Consider the following 19,155-nt stretch of genomic DNA (forward strand, 5'->3'; position numbering starts at 1 on the left):
CGGCTACTGTAAAGCATATGGAAAAAGTAATGTAGAGAAAGCCATAAAAAATGGATGTAAAAAACGCTCCAACACTGACACACACTGTATTTCTATTTTTTTGCTTTATCTACAGAGATGATGAGCGGCAAATTATTGAATCTATAAAAAAAAACCAAAAACAACAACTATGTGCTGTGTTTCCAAACTGGAATTTCTAATCACAATTTCTAACTTCACCCTAGTCTGAGCAGCAGAATTCAAAGAACAAAGTCCTCGTGCTATTTAACGCTTACCCAACTCCATATCAATATTTTTTTCAAAGGCTGCACTTTGCATCGTTCTTTTTTCTGCAATCTTGATCCAATAATTCAATTTTTGCAGGTCCTGAGGGACATTAATGCTCACTAGTGAGGAGTGTGGTGCTGCTTTCGTCAGGAATACCTGTTAAAATGAAAGCTTATTTCTGCCACTGGTGGGGAAAAACAAAACAAAACAAACCCTTCTCATAAGAGTTTCAAGGTTAGCGTTCCAAAATTTCAACTTACTTAGAAGTCTGAGTTGAACTTTTGAGATAATAACTTAAAATTTCACCTGAACCTTCCCACTCAATCGCAAAAAACATCCTCCCGTATGTTGTAATTCTGATGAAATCTGAACTCCTCGTGAAAACAATCCCACGGGAAATATGAAAAGAAAAAAATGACAGCAGTCTGGCATGGCTTAAAATGAAACAGTCTTTATTAAGTAACTTTAATATCAGAAAAATAAAACTCTTAAATTCTCTTTACAGCAAATATATAATATCAGTGCTTTGGCCACAATAACTTAAAAGGCCGTTATAAAATATAGTCTGCTTTTAAACTCCTGACTCAATTTGAAAGAATTTATATGCCATAAGACTCCCCCTACATATACATAACAAAAGTAGTAAAATTAGCAAATACTTTGAACTGTTGGTACAGCTTAACAATATATGTATTTATATAGAGATAATCTAAGATACATTTTAATAGTATACCGTTCTTAATTTGGTGGTGTACAGACATGACAGGCAGCTTGGATCCTTGGCCTTTTTACAGTTGCAGTGTGATGCTTTACATTGGCGGTAAATTATGAAGACATGCTCGTGATGCACATTCCATTTTCCACTAGGTTTAAACGGCAGCTATCAATACTATTATGATCAATACTGTAAACTAATACCTAGACTACAAGCAGACAGCACTGACACTCTCCTGCGTGGAAACATGTCTGTGTTTCCAACTCTTCGTTCACCTAATCACTCAGAAAATTAAAGAAAAAAAAGAAACATTTTTTTACAAAAATCTTATTGTAAACATTTTAAAGATATATATATTTATGTATATATGAAATGTAACAAAATAAAAATAAGTTCTGTATATTTATCAGTCATTAACAGTAACATTATATAATACATACACAAAAATGTAAATAGATTCATATCGATAAACTGAGGGCCGACAGTGTATTGCATTCCCTCAGAGAGAGAAAGACTAAAAGGAGATCGGCTCATCGTAGAGCTGAGAATACAATGGGACGGATGGATGACCCAAAGAGGGGGGCAGAAGCGGGACTTGTTTGGTTGCATTTTGTTATGAAAGCCAAGATGATGGATATTAAAAAGAAACGGAGCAAAGCTGTGTAAAAACTCCCAAAATACTGTTTACAGCTGGAATGCTAGAGGGACTGCAATCCAGTGTCCACACACCAGAGAGACAGCACTGACCTAATGTAGTGCGAGCGCAGTCCGAGCTGAACTCGTTCCAGTGCTTCCCCCTTTTAAAAGTGTCCGTGAGCTCATTCTGTCCTGTACTAGTCTAAAGACACAGATATTTAAAGCTACGATTTGAGATGAGAAGGTGAGAGGAAAGTCGATAACATGCCTGTCCCGGCCAGTCAATAGTGTGATATGATAATGGGGAAGCTCTGTGCTTAGTAGTGCACAGGACAAAAGCAACTGAGCTGGTTAAAGGTGAAGTGTGTACCGTTAAAACATCTCATTAAAGAACTGAAATGTAATAGGAATAAAAAACTAAAATAAACAGACGGATTATTTCTGTCTACAAGTTTAACCCCAAAGTTTGTTTGTTTGAAACCCGAGAAGCTTCACTTAGTGCTTCGTGCTGAGATGAATTTTGCATAGGCCTGGCAGAAGAGACGTGGGATTACAAAAGTGAAGCAACGAGCGGCCTTCATCTCAGTTTTGCATCCCATTGGAATCATTTTCCTGACTTCCAACCGAAAAGCTGTGAAGAGACAGCCACGGGGTGGAGCCGTCCAAACGAGTCGACATTCAAGTGAAAGAGAAGGATATTACTGAGATGTCTACAAAAAGAAAAAAGAAAAGAATCAGTAGCCTGCCTGTACAGTACAGGGATTTGTTCCAGATCACAGCTGTCTTCATAGTTTCAGAAAAATCTCTTTTTTGCTCCCAGGTGTGATTTAAGTAAGAGTAAATACTTTAACAACAGGGAGGAGGAATGTTTCCAAAGGTACAAGCTGTGCATATCTGTTTTTGGCTGAAAAACAGTACTTTGTTTCCATACAAGGTCGTAACGGACATATAAATTAGAAGTAAATAAACTCAGGTGGGGGTGGGGAAATGTGACAACAGAAATGGACAAAATAAGAAAGTTTGGTGCCAAAAAATATGAACGCAACACTCGATATCAGCTTGGGAAAATAGGAAGCGAAAGAAAGCGTCCTCGTGAGACAAGATTTGTTCCAGCGAGGAGCGTCTTGGGAGACTGAACCTCGACAAATATATTAAGACTTCGGTCTGTCAGCTTGTGTTCTTTTGAGCCCGAAAATCTGGATCTGAAGATAGTGTTGTGAATTCATTACTGGCTTCCCAAAAAAAGGCCACAAGTTTGTTTAAAGATAGAGCAACGCCATGTGTCCGCTGAACCGGTTTACTTCTGTTTACACTCAGAGTGGAATTAGGCACAAGTTTACCGTAAACAGTTTGTAAGTATAAGTGGAAAGCAACGTGGCGATACTGAAGCAGTATCTCGACCCCAAAAGTAATAAAAAAAGTTACTCACTTGTCGGTGTTATTCTGGGAAAAGAATAAAGAAATGAGGCAACGAGAGATTGCCGTTGGAGTGCGACAACTTTCAAATTGTAGTTAATAAAGTCAAAACACGCCGCGGGTGTGTTTCCGTGTGTGTTACACTGTTATTATATTAGCAGTACTCAAAACCTCTCATTCAAGTCCTACTGAATGTAAACATCCTTTTTAAAGACGCGCAGGTGTGCGCCGGTAGCCTGATGATATTTGCACCAATCATCTGGGAAACATGAATTCTGAAAAGACGACCTACGCTGTATCAGATTTACTGCATTAACTTGGTTTTTTGTTTGTTTGTTTTTAAGTAACAAGAAGAACACTATTTTTCCTTAATAGTGTAGTTATACAGTCACATGTGGAACTCATGGAAACTCATTTGCCTCTACTTTTTTTTTTTTTTTTTTTTTTTTTTTACTTAAAATAAAGGCAAAGGGTCTTGGCCATAATTCAATGTATTTTAAAGAAGAAAAAAAAACGTTTGAGATGTAGACAAAAAAGGCCAATAGAATTCAAACTCAATTTAAAACAAATAAAATTATAGGTAGGTACAAAAAAATAACAATAACTAAAGATTTTAAGGACAAAAAAGAAAATATGAATCAAAAAATATATCTATCCCAACCCCACCCTCCCCCCAATGCTACATAGAGGGTTTCGAACCCTCTCGTTGATCAATCAAGGAAGAAGACTTCACAATACCAGGCACGTGAACGGGCTCAGCACCCTAACCTCGGCCCTAAATCAACATCATTCCTTATTCACCTACTCTGCTTCACCAGCTTAAAGGAAGCCAGATGAGAATTACACTTAGACACTGACCTGGGGTCAGTTTTGTATTTCCCTCCCCTACACACACACACGTCATGAACCATAAGTGTTGGGCAGGCTGATCTCTAATCAGTTATAAAGGAAATTAAGGGGAAAAAAAAGAGAAGAAGAAGAAAATCACATATTGTGAAGCTGAATGGCCTGGGTGGCTGGGGACAGACACTCAGGGCACACAGCATCTGGACCCTGGCATATCTGGGTGGCACAATTTAGACAGAAGAGGTTATGGCCGCAAGGAACCAAGGCGGCGATCGCCTGGTTATTCATACACTGGACGCACAAATCCTGTCCCCTCCCTGTTGATCCGAGCCCCAGTCGATAGGCGAGCGAGGATTCGGGAGGGGAGGAAGAGGAGGCGGTGCTTTCACTTGAGGAGGAGAAGGCTGAGCTGTAAGAGGGGAACCTGTGAGCGTCGAGAGCCCCGGCCGAGCCAAACGGTCCCCGGTGAACACGCTGGGCCTGAGGATGCTCCAGGGCATCGGTCCCAGAGAAGGTTGGCGAGAGCCGGGGTGTCCCAGGCTGGCTTGTCTGGAGACATCATAGGTGTTGAAGATTAGATAAATGGACACCATCAAAAAGTTTATGTTAAAATTGAGCTATGCAGGCAAATAAGTTAGTGAGAAACAACATATTAACTTAGCTTACCAAGTTTTATATCCACCATCATTTTTTAAGGGATTTCTAATGTTATAACAAAATCCTTATAAATGCACATCTGTGATAAATCACAGTTCTGAGCCTGCAATTTGCATATCAAACTCCCCCTGCACGCTGCTGACCATAAAAAGACTAAAATAAAACTGCACAGGAGGCCATAAAACTGCAGCTGTTAAATTTCTCTTACCTGAGACTGAAGAGCATCAAAGGCCTGGAGGGGCTGGTGGTCCACAAAGGGGCTCCAGATGTGTGGCTGTGCAGTAGGGTGTGACGAATGGGCAGTGGAAATGGTTAATGGGTCAAATCCTGAGGAGGAGCCTCCACCTCCCAGCCCAACCAGCTCCTCAGACCCCACGGGAAGAAGGCCCTCGCCAAACCAGAAACTTGCACTGCCGCCATTGCTGTTGTTGTTAGCGTTGGCATTAAACGGGCCGGTCGGGCTGACGTCTGCCAGTCGGTTGACGTTCCCGCTGCTATAAAAAGAATCGGCTGAGCTGGTGCCGCTGCCCAGGGAGCTGGAGCTGTCGTTGCGGTAGTTGGAAGACATCCTGGCGCCATTGTTGATATTGCTATTGACTCGCTGAGTACCGCTGATGTTTAGTGGCAGCAAGCCACCGCCGCCTGGTGATGATGCAACTGCCTGAAGCCATCCGGCCTCTCCCAAAACAGCCGATGTCTCGAAGCTGACATCTGTCCCGTTGAACTGAAAGTCATTGTTGTCTACACCTGGAGCCTCGATGCCCCCACAGGTTCCGGTGCGGAGGGCGATATGGGCCTCTATCTCCTCCCTCGCCCGGTCCACGTTTTCCGGCATGCCCGTAACCTCGAACACTGGCTCTTTGTCCCGGCTCGGCGTCACAATGTAGGTGTGGGTCTGCTGCTGAATGCGTTTTATGGTTGCTCCTGAAAGATATGACCAGACCAGCTCTTTCACTCAAAACATGAGAGACACATGTTGAATACAAAGACTCAATCAACGTTCTGCTCACTTTGCAACATGACTGTCGGTTATAGTTTGAAGTGGATATAATATGTTCATTTTCACATTTTCAAGAGTCTGAATATGACGTGGGCGGGGCTTAGGTCCTCATAGTCAGAGCAGTGAGATTGCTGTATTGGGGATATACCCCTCCCCCCTTTGACGTCACACAGATACAAGAGTAGAAAAAAAGTGCTTGAACAAAAGTGTCACCTAACCTTAACCTCATGATCAGAAACTTTGTCCATGTTTAATATGAGCAGCCACCAATGTAAAGCAAACAAATGGCACATGGACACTTAATTTTTAGTAGCTGGTGGTACAAATCTCATAAATCAAATAATAGTCCATCAAAATCTCAGACTGCATCACTAACAGCTCTGTGTACTTGTTTGTCTTTTAACAACTGCAGCTTGACAATCTGACAAAATAGGCCAAGCTGAGTCACACAGAAACTGCAGTCACAGCTAAATACTCAAGATTTTAATCACAACGACAGTAGGGCTGGGCTATATCATACCGTTCATGATGATACCGGTGTAATTTTGGGCAACGATAGGAAAATGAAATATCACGATAGAATATGGTAAAACGCGCATGTGCAGTGCCTTTGTTTACATACACACATGGCAGAAAAAGCAGAATGAGAAGAGCGAAAGTGGATCGTTAAATGAAACGGATGAACCAGAATTGGTTTGTAAAAATGCTGCAACTTCAGTGGTGTGGAACTGGTTTAGCTTTCGTCCGTCAGATACACAACAAAGCACTATTTTTGGTAGCGCATGCTAGCGGGCCGTCGTTATTACCGTGTTGTTTGGAAAATACGGCACACTTAAAATCAATCATTTGATTTTCCTGAAAATCGACAGTGCCCCTTATAATCCCGTGTGCCTTATGTATGAATTCTGGTTGTGTTTACTGACCTCGAAACGATTTTATGTGGTACACCGCACTCGAAAATCTGTCGAATGTTTTAGTACGACTTTGCTAAGCTACGAACCCGCACCGCTTGATGGATTGTCGGAGCATTACGGCTATCGTAGACAGGAGTCTCGCGGAGTGATACGTACTGCGCTTCAACATAATATTACCGTATTGTGTGTGTATAACCTCTTTTTAAGTTTCGTGGATATTATACATGGTTATACTGAGAACATGTCGGCCAATTTCCACTGGAAATGCCTTTTGGTTAAACTGTCAGCAAGGAATTTGCACTGTTAAGTTTTTATATAACTTTAATGCACATAAAAAAAAACAGCTGCTTGTTTAAGTGAAAATACATTGATGGGTTTTTTTGCACAAATAAAGTTGTGGAGTTGTAAAGTATTTTGTCTAGTGTCAATTATATCGTCAGTTACATCGTTATCGCAAATTTTCAAATGTATATCGTGATAAATATTTCTGGTCATATCGCCCTGCTCTAAACGACAGTATTGTGCATTTACGGCAGTTACACTTGTTTCTTGGTTGTTGTTTTTTTTATAGATTTTTTTTTTTGGACAGGACAGGAGAGAAGCTTGGAGAAAGACATAACTCAAAAGCGGGCCTCAGCATTAACCTTATAGCATATGCATCACCGTTGCTCAACCCAGTGAGTCAAACCAGCGCCCCACACTCAGATCTATTTAATCATTGTGTGTGTTGCTTTGAAAATGGAAACAGCACAGCTGTGCAGTAATTACAGTGCTCAACTACAGGCTGGCCTACTGACTCATCTGGCTGAAATCCACACCACCTGACCAAAACACTGAATTCAGATCCAGTGTGGAAACCTTATCAAATGTCAATACTGTGTTTTTAACCGAGAACAATATCCTAGAGTGCATTTTGATGCTTGTAAATACTCCACAGCACACCTCTCGACTCTGTGTTTGTGTGACGCAGTGTTTCATCCTAAATTTTCAACTCCAGTGACTTTTTTTGACACGTCACCACTTCCTCTACAGGTATTATCGCAAGTTTGGTTGGTTTAACAAACAAAAAAACAGCCCATGCTATTTGACACACAGCTGGTAATGTCAACAGGGCAAAGAGTTAAAGACAGTGAGCAAATCATAATCAGTCTCAGGGCTTTTTCCACACACAGGTGCTAATGTGTACAAAGACTAGCTGAGAGCGACAGGGAATCTTCTGGACTTGAGCTGATGGATATCAAGATGCAGAGGCTTTTAGAAATACAGGATATCCATTAGACAACACAGAAACAGAAAGCCGTTAGATGTGGGGCCTGATAGCAGAGCTACACAACTGAACAGTCCCATAGTGCCTATATCATCCAAAAAACACTTTTAGTCTGCATCTACTAACATGAAATTTGTTTTTCTGACTCTTTTTGTCCTAAATTGTATGTTTCACACCTTTCCTGCCATCTATGCTAAAACAACATATAATTAAGCTAAAGGGCAATTCTGATTTTTGTTTTAGAGACTTTCTTTAAAACTATGACTTTCAGCAGTTACATACATGCAAACAATACAAATTAAATACCCACCTTTAGGACCCACAACCAACCCAACAACACGATATGGTACCCGCACCTGTACAGTTAAAACGATAAAGGTTAGCTACACACACTTTAAAATACAAAACACAACAAGAGCCTTATTTATACAATAATTTTGCCTAGATACTGACACTAATAACACAGAGTCATCCTAACGGTTGTTCTCAACCCCTGAATGACTTCTTTTTTTTTTTTTCATTTAAAGTCAAGCTTGCTGACCTGAATGGTAGTCCGTCCAGGTAAAGCCGGAGTCCCGAGGCTGGCTCCTGCAGTAAGAGGGCCGGTCCTGTTCCGAGAGGCTCTGATAAGGGAAAAGTGCTCAGCCGCAGACATGATCTCCCTTTTAGCCATGGCCACATCTTCTTTACGCCCCGTCACAACAAAGACTGGCTGTTCCCCCCTCACTGGTGTCTTAATGTAGGTGTTGGTCTTGGCTCGAAGTGCCTTGATCTTACAGCCTGTCACATGGGCAAGTTAAAAAACACATAAGGGAACCACATTAACCTTCACAGATTCAACATTGAACTCTTGAAACTCTGCATCTCCTAATAAACTAATGAACTAATAAAAGATCATGACACAAGCACTACAGCACAGGTCTCCAGTCATTAATGCCACATAAAAGTTGCATAGCTTATAAATTTAATATTCCATTCAGCAGTGGTTGAGAGTCCAGCATCATTACCAGAGCCATTTCCTGTTGTTGTCAACACCGCAGTCTGTGCACCATCCCCCAACTTACTCTCAAACATAATCACACTGCCCCACTAACCGAGTCCAGCCATCTATGTAAAGTTTAGATAAAACAAAGACCACATATAAGGGTCTAAGAACAGCGAGGGGATGTTTAGCTGAAATCATATCGGTTATGTCACGGAGCTAACTATAACCTGCAGCTGATGTGGCAAAAGAATGGTGCCCTCTCCTCCGAGACAAAGCCCAGGCTGGTTTAGCTCAGCGAAACACGGCTACGGGGGGGCTCACTGACAGCATACCCGTGATATAGGCGAGCTACTGCACCGAGGCCACAGAGTGGGTTCCGGAGACCAATAAAACTTTAGCTGTAAACTTTTTTCAGGGTGTTGGGCGAGGGTGTTATTGTTGACCCAGTTTGAAGGGGGAGGAATGCTAAGCTAGTAGCTGACTATGCCACTTTTCTTCGCGACGATTTTTTTTAAAGCTATAACTTAGTTTTATCTCGTTGCTTTTCTGTTCCACGCCTTTAATTAATTAGAAGATAAACTCGCGATTCTTCAAGTTTCTTTATTTTGTCCCTTAATTCGGTCCTGCCTAACTCTCCCCACAAAGTTTAGTCTAAACTCCGTTAGCACCTTAACGTTAGCTCCACAAGCAGTCAAAAAGAAAGCGACTCACCCTGCCTGCCAACGATCTCCGCGACGTGCTCCGAGCTCGGTACGGCCACACACTCGGTCGTGTTTACGCTCTTACGCCGGTTCAACAGTGATGTCTCGGCCTCTCCGTAATCCGGCTCCCCGAACCCGCCGGACGGTAGCATCGTCATGCTGTTAGCCGGCGGGAGAGCGCCGCCGACCGCAGGATCGTCCCGCTCGTCTCCGTTGTATAGCAACACAGTCTCGATGTGCTCCATCCCGGAGCTAGCCGGCCCAGAAAGGAGGTGTTGGTTGCGGTGGTGGGCCTGCGTTAGCAACGAGGAATCGGTTGCAACTAATGGCTCGTCCTCAGCCGCTGCCGTTTTGTTAATTTCGTCTCCCGAGGGCGGACGAGGCAGTGGCAAGGGCTTCAAGTCGAGGACCGTACCGAGGAGGCTGAAATGGGAGAGCGGGAGGTGGTGAAAGGGGAGGCTCTCGTCAGCTAGTTCGGGCGTCTGGCTATGAGCGCCGTGCTGCTCGTCAAGGCCCATACCGGCGAAAGCGTGCAGGAGCGGCGGTGGGACCTCGGACTCTCCCTCATCGGCCTCCAGCAAAGACGTACTACTCGGCATGATGCAAGCCTTTTATTGATATTGCCGGTAATCGTTATGAATAATGAATGAAATTTGTTTGATTACAAAAAATAAAAATAAAAAAGCGACCAGCGCCTGTTCGTTGAAATGTGTGGCTTTGTTTTGTCTTTACGGCGCTCCTCTTCTCTTCTTTATTGAGGCGCATTTACAGCTGGCTTTCGATTATTTGGCGCACTACTGCCCCAAGTGGTATGGAGTGAGCGTCGACCCAATCATTTCAACGTTCAGAAAAGGCGGCGGGGGGGCGTGAAAGTGAAAGACGCAAAGCTGTTCCACAGTTGAATATTTTAATGATGTTCCAGTGTGTCTGATGAAAAAGTCATTCCTTTCTCCACTCCTACTTTCTCCCACTTTCGTTTAATTAAACTCTAGTCTTTCCTCTTAACCTTTGACTGTTTTTGATACCTTTCATTCGACACCTGCTTCATAATGCATTTGCTTTATTTCCTGCTTAACCATAACCCAACCATAAAATCCATCTAACTGATTTCTGTGGCTTGTTTTGCTTTCACTGCATACACACTGCATGTTCATGTGAAGCTTGTTTTCAGGGTGAGATGCAATTTCACAACTATCAGGAAGATGCACTCAACGTACATTATGAGGGGCGTTGTGTCATGGGAATATTAAAATGATACAACATCTGTGGGTGTTGGCATGGTCTACACCCCAAAAGTATTAAATGAGTACATGAATATTAGATGTGAGAGAAAGACATTGTGGTGTTTTCAGTGTGCGTTTTGTTGGCATAAAGATTGAGAGATAAATATAAATGCTTATAGGGATGGGATGTAAATGTATAATGAAGGCATGGAGAGTTTTTATTTGCAAGGCAAGAGGATCGATGTAAGTCTGGCTCCTTGCCATCTATAACATCTCTAAGTGGAAAAGTGCAAGGGTTTGAAGACAGCTGTCCTGAACATTTAAAAGGTAAGCCTGCTATGAATAGAATGATATAGTTTTGTTTTTGTTTTTCATTCTTACAATTCACAACAGAAATGCTAATATGTACTCAAGAGCAATATTTCTTTTTCATGATTTTAGGGGTTACTTTGCAATGTTCAACTCCAGCAAAAATGTTTTAAAAACAATTTTTTCTATATATTTGTTTTAAACACACAGGGAAAATAGATCATTATCTGGCACGATAACCTTTAAAATCAAGTCTACTACATATTGTGAATGAAAACTATCCACTAATATTTAAGTCAGTCATTCATTTTACACCATACAGAAAGGACCCAAAGTAGAGCTCAAAGTAGTTTGGAAAAGTGGTCTAAACCCATAATGCAACTGAGAAAATGAGCCAAAATGTTTTTCTAGTAATAAATGAAATCAAAATTTTCCTTTCGACAACCAAATATACTTCTTCACACATTCATCCACATACAGGTAAATTTTAAAGATTATTTCACCCCCTTACTCCTTATATATTGTGTCATTATATAAAAATAAATGAATATAAAACTTAAGGCACAGTGTAACAACAAAAAAGACAAAAGGAAATAAACAAACAAGACAAATCAAACAAACAAAAAAACATGTTTTGTTGCCAGAGTGTGACGCTGTCATAGGGGTTAAATATCCCAAATTGTTACGAAACATTTAATGTGTCTAATGAAATTTGGTTATAAGTAACATAAATGTAACCACCATGCTATACCGATAGGGCTTAAGCAGCATTTCTACTCCATTCAAACTGCCTTCACTTTCATTTTAACCGGCGGCCACGTTGGAGCCCTGGATTCAGGTACTAAAAGGGAAGCTACGCTTTGCTCACACTTACGTGGTTGTGGCCCACGTGATGTTACAATGGCTCCTCCTTTTATGTTTTTCCACCAGTGAGAGCAAGCAAAGGCGGGCTTTTACGGATGACGGCCAATGAGATGTGTCGTTAGTAATACGCGTCTTAGCATTAGTTGCATCCGGGTGAGGACTGGGGTGAGTAGGTAATTCTAAGTAAAACATAATCTAAAATCGTAAATATTTGGATTTATTTTAACGCCTGTTACTACTTATATCCTAATAAAACAACAACACAGCAACCATTGAAACATATTACAAATCCCGAGCTTCTTTCTTTCTCTAAAATATAAAGACCAGCTAGCTCGCTAGTTAGCTTTAAGCTAGCAGCTAGCCGCTTATATCAGTGTCCGGGTTTTCCTTGTCGGTATTTTCGCCACCTTCGGTGACGGTTTTAGTTTTAAATCTGTTGTTTTTACAGTTTTTTTTCTTAGAAGCTGTCGGCTCTCAGTCTTCAGGATGCACGGATCGCTTCGGGTGTTGCTTCAGGTGCTCTGGGCCCAGCTGCTTTGTGGGTGGGTGCTCGGCTCCGAGCTAACTTTTGAGCTGCCAGACAACGCTAAACAGTGTTTCTACGAAGACATCATCATGGGCACCAAATGCACCCTGGAGTTCCAGGTGCGTGTCTGTTCTTTCGATCCCTCCCATCCATGCGAATCATCCTTGTCGTTTTCCCCCCCAAATTAAATCGAGTATAGATTGTCCCCTTGAAATCTGTATCAGGCGTCAAAGATGAAAACCCAGGGACATGAACAGCTTCATGTGCATGTCTGATAAACATTAGAAATGTAAACCAACTCAGTTACTGTACTTCTACCTGAAAGATCTTCAGGTAAATATTTAAATTTAATAAGAGGTGTCCAGGTAGCAGCAGGCCTAGTTATAAGTAATAAATACTATTAAATGATCTTGTTCATTATCTGTGACATGTGCCTTAAACATTTCACTAGAACTACACACACACACACACACACACACACACACACATGCAGGGTGTATAACAAACACAAGAAGTGGCTGATATTGAAAGATTCTACCAATGGCTGGTTAAAGCTTGACAGGGTAGACGGCACAGAAACACTACTCATGGTAGCAAAAGATCCTTAGAGGTCGAGGTCTATCATACAGGCTGTGCAAAGATACCCCAGAGATAATCCAGCACATAACAGCAGAGTGCAAGATGCTAGCAGGCAGGGCATACATTGAACACCATAACCAAGTGTGTGGCATCGTATACAGGAACATCTTTGACGAGTATGGTCTGGAAATCCGGAGGTCAAAATGGGATACACCCCAAAGGTGATTGAGAGTAACCCAAGCTAACATCCATTTAGACCTCCAGATGCAGACAAACAAACTGGTGATGGTTAACCAATCAAATATAATGTCCACATGGTGGACCATCAGAGGAAGAAGGCCACGGTGATGGATGTAGCTATACCAAGTGAATCAAGAAGAAGGAATACAAGAAGCTTGAGAAATACCAAGGGCTGACGAGCCCACAGGTCGAGTGGGGAATTATTGTACAAGTATGCATTAGGATCATAGTGTTGTGTTATTTTTAAAGTGCAATAATCACATACTGGTGCCTCAAGTGTATTTGCCAAAAAAGAGAAAAAGTGCAATAAATGAAGATTAATCTGGGTGATTGTTTTTATTTTTAATTGTGTGCATAATTAGCCTGTAATAACAATCTGATGATATATAACTTTTCACTGTCCACTTTCTGCTGTAACAAAACAAATTTCCCACGTGTGGGACTAATAAAGGTTGTCTTATCTTATGTTGGGGCAGTTGTTTTAAACTCTGTTTCTACACTGTGTTCAGATTAATTTGCACTGACACTGAAAACATGTGTAGGACTCAGACATGAAATTGATAAAGAATCTGACCTGTAAGCAAAAACACTATCCATATATATTTTTAAAAACACTTTGTCAGTATCCATCCTACCCCTCCTTGGCTTTGTTACTCATTCCTTCTGTGCTTTCGATTCCCAGGTGGTGACCGGTGGTCATTACGATGTGGACTGCCGCTTGGAGGACCCAGATGGCACAACACTCTATAAGGAGATGAAGAAGCAATATGACAGCTTTACCTTCACAGCAGCCAAGAACGGCACCTACAAATTCTGCTTCAGCAATGAGTTCTCCACCTTCACCCATAAGACAGTTTACTTTGACTTCCAGGTTGGCGATGACCCTCCACTTTTCCCCAACGAGAACAGAGTCACTGCTCTTACTCAGGTAAACTGTGAGGATGCACACATAAACCTGTTAACTGCCTGTTTCTCTCACTGATGTTTCCTTCATTGTATTTGTTAGGGCGAAATAACCTAAACGGTTACCCTGTCTTCATCCTGGTTGCACAAATGAACCAACACAGTTTCTTTAAATTAAAAGCAAATAAATCCTGGTGATAAATAACCCCCAAAAAGCAGAGCAGCCACCTTGCAGAGTTTGTTTATTTTATTCAGATAGAAAGGGTCACCAGACAAGCTTTATCTGTAAATGAAATCTCAGTACTGTGGCTACTCTCACAAGATAATATCAACTAAAAGAAGGCTGAAATTTGGTGATGTAGCAAGACGGTGATCCTAACCAGTGATCTACCAAAGAACGATTTTAAACAAACAAAAAAAAGACATTTGGAGAGACCCAGACAAACCCAGAAAATGACCGTTTGAACTTTGTGCAATTACTTCAGGGAAGCTGATTACATCCTAAAAATATGGCTGAGCTGGAGTCATTCTTTTTAGAATAATGGGGGGAAAATTCCTGCTAAATGTTGCAGATGTTAGTCCCCTCCTTCTGGAAATGTCTGACCTTATCACCTTTTTGTGTTTCATTAGATTAAGTAAATGATGGTTGTCATTTATCAGGCACAAAACTAAAGGCAGAAAAAGACAGCAAGATGTGGGATGTTCAAATACTGAAATATATGTCTGTTCAGACAGACTAGAAAAAGCACAAAATATCATCTGCCTACTGTAATATTAGCTAAGGAAATATAATTAAAAAGCACTGCCAAAACCACTGTTGCCAAAAGAATACCAATGATATAAATACAAGAACCACCCCTCCCTTAAGTGACAGACTCATATTTGTCAGCCCTGCAGATTTAATGTTCCTGGTGGATGAATTTAGTAAATATTTTCAGCCATCTTCCAAAAATCTAAAATCAGTTTTGTTTTCCAATCTTCACCATTTACAGATGGAGTCAGCCTGCGTGTCCATCCATGAGGCTCTGAAGTCGGTGATCGACTATCAGACACACTTTCGCCTCCGTGAGGCCCAGGGACGCAGTCGCGCCGAGGACCTCAATACCCGCGTCGCTTTCTGGTCCATCGGAGAAGCCATTATCCTTCTGGTGGTCAGCATCAGCCAGGTGGTCTTGCTGCGAAGCTTCTTCTCTGACAAGAAGACCACGACAACGCGTGTGGGCTCATAACAGCCTCTGAGATCTGACTCATCACTTCCTTTGTCTGTTCTTGAGCTTGTGTGCATGGAGTGCATAGGAACAGCCGCGCTGATCTGTAATTGAATCATATCAAGCGGCCAGGTCCTACAATCTGATGCGGCCTCTTAAATCAGTACAGCTGTTCTTACAACTTTATGCAAATTAGTCTTGAGGAGAAAAAATAGTTGTGGGTTAAAAGTGTTTTTGAGGATTTAAAAAAAAAAAACAGGAGGAAGACTTGATTGTGTTGCTTGTAACTATCTGTATTTGAAGCAGTTCAAGCACCGGCCATATAGCTAAAGAAAAACTTTAAGTCATTTGAATATTTGAAATGATTTCTAAATGTGTTCTTATTTTAAATGTGTCCTTTTCTAACCCCTGTCTTCATGATCTGTTCCAATTTTCATCCCAAACTGCTCTGAAATAAGCACCCAAGTGGATACTGGGACTAAATGTAGTCATATTATAAGGATACTGCAGATATTTGTCTTTATCTGCATTAGCTCTCAAAAGCCACACTCTCAGTGCGAAGGTTGGATTTGTTTATGAAAAATCTGTTGCATTTTTTTCCTGTGTTACTAAAACTCACTTTATTAAGTGAGAAATGGTAGATGTTGTGTTTTTTGTTTTGATCGGCTTTGCCATTTTAGATAGTAGTTAGAAAGGAGTTTGCTGTGCTCTGCAGAGAGTAAGCAGTCCTTTAATCCAATATTAGTTTGACACCCTTTGTTCATAAGGTGGTTGTTGGGTTGAAGGATTGAATTAAAGTGCAGAAGGTATACCACGAGTGACTGCAAACCTAATTCCTTAAAGAAAATCTCTATAAATTAAAAGTACGTTTTTGCTTTGTTTCCATTTGCTCTCTTTTACATTGGGGGAAATATTGATCGGTTTAAGTGTGCAACATAAATTCTAACATATGGGATGTAGGTTTTTTTTTGTTGTTGTTGTTTTTTATTATTACATCTGTGTGACTCTGTGGCAGACAAAAAAGAAATGACTCATTCTTGTATCTAAAACCGCATCGTTTTGTCTGTTAAGTGGCAATCCCAGCTGTTAGAGGTGCACCAGTTCCTTAAGTCACTGTCTTTCTTTGAGCCGACGCTGTCCATTTGGTTTTGTACAACAATATTGTAACATTTGTGTGGTCGGAAGAATTGTTGCTTGAATAGAAGATAATTCAAGTGAATACGAGTTATAATTTGATGTTTCAAAAATCTCATCTCACCCTTTTTTGACATTTATTTAGCAGTGCAGAAAGAAATCTTAAACATGCATGTTTATTTTTAGGGGTTTCACTACAAATTTCGGTGAGCAGTTTTTTTGTACTAGTGTAGGTCACATGCAATGGTTTATGGGCTTAGTTCACCTGGGTGGTTTGACTTTCAGGCAGGAATCACGTGGATCTTTATTTGTGGTTTACAAACATCTTACTGTAAATGTATCTCTTTCACATAGACATTGGCTAAAGCACAAGTATAAAGAAGCTGTTTTAACCTACATAATTTTACTATACACAGCTATATGAAAAGAGATGAGAACAGATCGAAAGCTAAAAGATTGTGGTTATATGTTAAACCTTTTCAGTCAGGGATGGGAAAAGAAAAAAAAAATTCAGTGTACAAATATTATCCCACTGAAAGAAGCCAAAAAAGCTTGTTTCATTTTATTGTCCAGGTTTATAGAAGTGTCCTACTTGGGATAGAAGTGATTAAAAACAACAAAAACTTCAAGAACAATCAATTTGATCTGTTATTCTCTCTCCAGAGGTCGCCATGTTTTATGTGGTGCAATTTTGGCATTTCCATTTGCACAGGTTTAGCTCCGAGGCATTGTGGGAAGTTGTTAAGTTATTGTGGGATGGATGAATAAACTTTTTGTTTAAATGTTAAATTCTGCACTTATTTAGTCACCATTAATTAATAAACTGTACATTGAGGTGTTGGGTTTCTAGATAACACAATCTGCTCATGCTTCTTTTATCCTGAGGGGGGTGATATTGTCAAGGCCATCACAATTTTCTAAAGCATGTTCATGGTTTCCTTTAGGTCAGGGGTGTCAAGACTCCGTTTATTTCCTTTGTCACATGCAGTCTTATTCTTTATTTAATTATTTTTCTCATTTTAAAAAACAAATTTACACACAGCTCGATCTTTAGGAAGTGTGTAGAATGTTGTGTAGAAAAACTCATAAACCTGCATTTTATTCACAGTAGAATGTGGAAAAGCTCTAGATGAGGCCCCGTGGTAGACTCAGGACACGCTGGAGAGATGATGTCTCTTGGCTGGTCTGAGAGCGCCCCGGTGTTCACTCGGATGAGCTGGAGTAAGTGGCTGGGGAGGGGAGGTCTTGGCATCTCTGCCGAAACTGCTGTCCGCATGGCCCAGACCTGGCTAAGCAATAGAAGATGGATGGATGGATCCTGCACATAGCATATTTCAGTAAGACGAGACTAAATCATATAATTCCGCTATTACAACAGCGTGGCATCATAGTAGAAAAGTCCAGGTGCTGAACTGCCAAGCATGCAATCCAGACCTTTTTCCAACTGAAAACATTTTGCAGCTAAATGAATAAATATGAAAAAGCAGACCCACCCAGAACTGTTGAGCATCTAGAATCAGACATGAATGGGACTTTTACAGATGTCATCTCCCAGAAGTCCAACACCTGGTCTCATAAGTTCACAGATATTTACAGATTGTCAAAGAAGAGTGGATGCTGTGCAGGGGTAAACACAGCTTGAACACTTGATATGTTTTCTGGGTTCTGTTATTATAAACCATAACTATATCCCAAGTTATAGTATTATTTGGTGCATTTGTACTGTTGGCAAACTGATGTGCATAATCAAAGTGAGAAAAGTTGAAATAAAAAGGTGGTAGATGTTATTTATATAACTAGAAGATCAATAGGGACTCGTTCTCTGTTTATATACAGTAAAATGTATGCATACATCTACATATGATTACAAGACCTTGGTATGTGTACAAAAATAACTATATGCTACTACACTCATCAGGCACCTATCCCCATTAAGTTTATGGTGAAAAATTGTTATACAAGATTTTATTCTATTAAATATATATCCATATAGGAAAACCTGACTTTACTTTCAGTATGATTGTATATTTCTATGCCTTGTGGTTTATCTATACATGTCAGTTACATTCACCTAAGACAAATGCTTGAAAAAAGGTGATAACTCCCCCCTCTCCAACCTCTCTTTCACCTGTTTTCTACTGTCTACTGTTTTCTACAGATCACAATGTCATCTGCAAACATCAGTGTCAACAAAGAATCCTGTCTGGCCTCATCAACCTGTCTCACTGTCCTGACCAAGCATATTACAGTTAATTTGCATATTACAGTAAACAATAATTTGCAAACTAAATAAATAAAGCATACAATATATGATTAATGTATTACAGGGTATTGATGCAGATGTTAGTGGGACTGGAATCTCCAAATGACTGTGAGTCCCGCGTTTTTATTGCAATAGTTGATCTAACCCTAACAAATAAGTTAAAGGAAAAATAAAAGATCAGACTGAATGAATAACTTCATACATAAATAAATAAGTATAGTCATTAATATAATTTTTTTTAAATCATTTTTCATGCTGTCTCTTTAATTTCAAACTGCCTCTGGAAGCTGCTGAGGATGTGCATTACCGTGTGTCTTCCTCAGCTATCAGTGCAGTATTTGAGTCTTTCCTGTGCCTCTGTTTCTCTTTCTATGGTAGTAAGAAAATTCATTGGTGCTTGAAAAACACTCTCTTTTAACTCTTTGTTGTTGTCTGCGTAACAGGGCTTCCAGCTCTCTGATTGGCTGTCCACCTGTCAATCATGTGCTCCACTGGAGAAAAA

The 19,155-nt window shown here is 40.6% G+C and overlaps 2 protein-coding genes and 2 long non-coding RNA genes across 5 annotated transcripts; 2 read left to right on the forward strand and 2 right to left on the reverse strand.

Moving 5' to 3' along the window:
• Window positions 1-3,948: 3,948 nt before the first annotated feature.
• Window positions 3,949-10,173, reverse strand: LOC113033905 (RNA-binding protein MEX3B-like). Its single transcript, XM_026188086.2, has 5 exons — window positions 9,415-10,173; window positions 8,260-8,498; window positions 8,029-8,074; window positions 4,746-5,461; window positions 3,949-4,429 (listed from the first exon to the last, which is right to left on the reverse strand). The coding sequence occupies exons 1-5, from the start codon at window positions 10,001-10,003 to the stop codon at window positions 4,019-4,021; spliced, it is 2,001 nt and encodes a 666-aa protein (XP_026043871.1). The 5' UTR covers window positions 10,004-10,173; the 3' UTR covers window positions 3,949-4,018.
• Window positions 10,174-11,861: 1,688 nt separating this feature from the next.
• tmed7 (transmembrane p24 trafficking protein 7) lies at window positions 11,862-16,475 on the forward strand. 2 transcript variants are annotated; one of them, XM_026187234.2, is made up of 4 exons: window positions 11,862-11,973; window positions 12,250-12,445; window positions 13,828-14,073; window positions 15,041-16,475. In XM_026187234.2, the coding sequence occupies exons 1-4, from the start codon at window positions 11,906-11,908 to the stop codon at window positions 15,275-15,277; spliced, it is 747 nt and encodes a 248-aa protein (XP_026043019.1). In that variant the 5' UTR covers window positions 11,862-11,905; the 3' UTR covers window positions 15,278-16,475. The 2 variants fall into 2 exon arrangements, with proteins under 2 accessions (XP_026043019.1, XP_026043020.1); XM_026187235.2 differs by having other exon boundaries at window positions 11,866-11,965.
• An 880-nt stretch (window positions 16,476-17,355) lies between these two features.
• On the reverse strand, window positions 17,356-17,956 carry LOC145432408 (uncharacterized). The gene is made up of 2 exons (XR_013912695.1): window positions 17,884-17,956; window positions 17,356-17,708 (listed from the first exon to the last, which is right to left on the reverse strand). It is a non-coding gene; the product is annotated as an uncharacterized LOC145432408 (long non-coding RNA).
• Window positions 17,588-18,703, forward strand: LOC145432407 (uncharacterized). The gene is made up of 2 exons (XR_013912694.1): window positions 17,588-17,727; window positions 18,549-18,703. It is a non-coding gene; the product is annotated as an uncharacterized LOC145432407 (long non-coding RNA).
• Window positions 18,704-19,155: the final 452 nt, after the last annotated feature.

This window comes from Astatotilapia calliptera, chromosome 12 (genome assembly GCF_964374335.1).
Source record: "Astatotilapia calliptera chromosome 12, fAstCal68.1, whole genome shotgun sequence".
NCBI lineage: Eukaryota > Metazoa > Chordata > Actinopteri > Cichliformes > Cichlidae > Astatotilapia > Astatotilapia calliptera.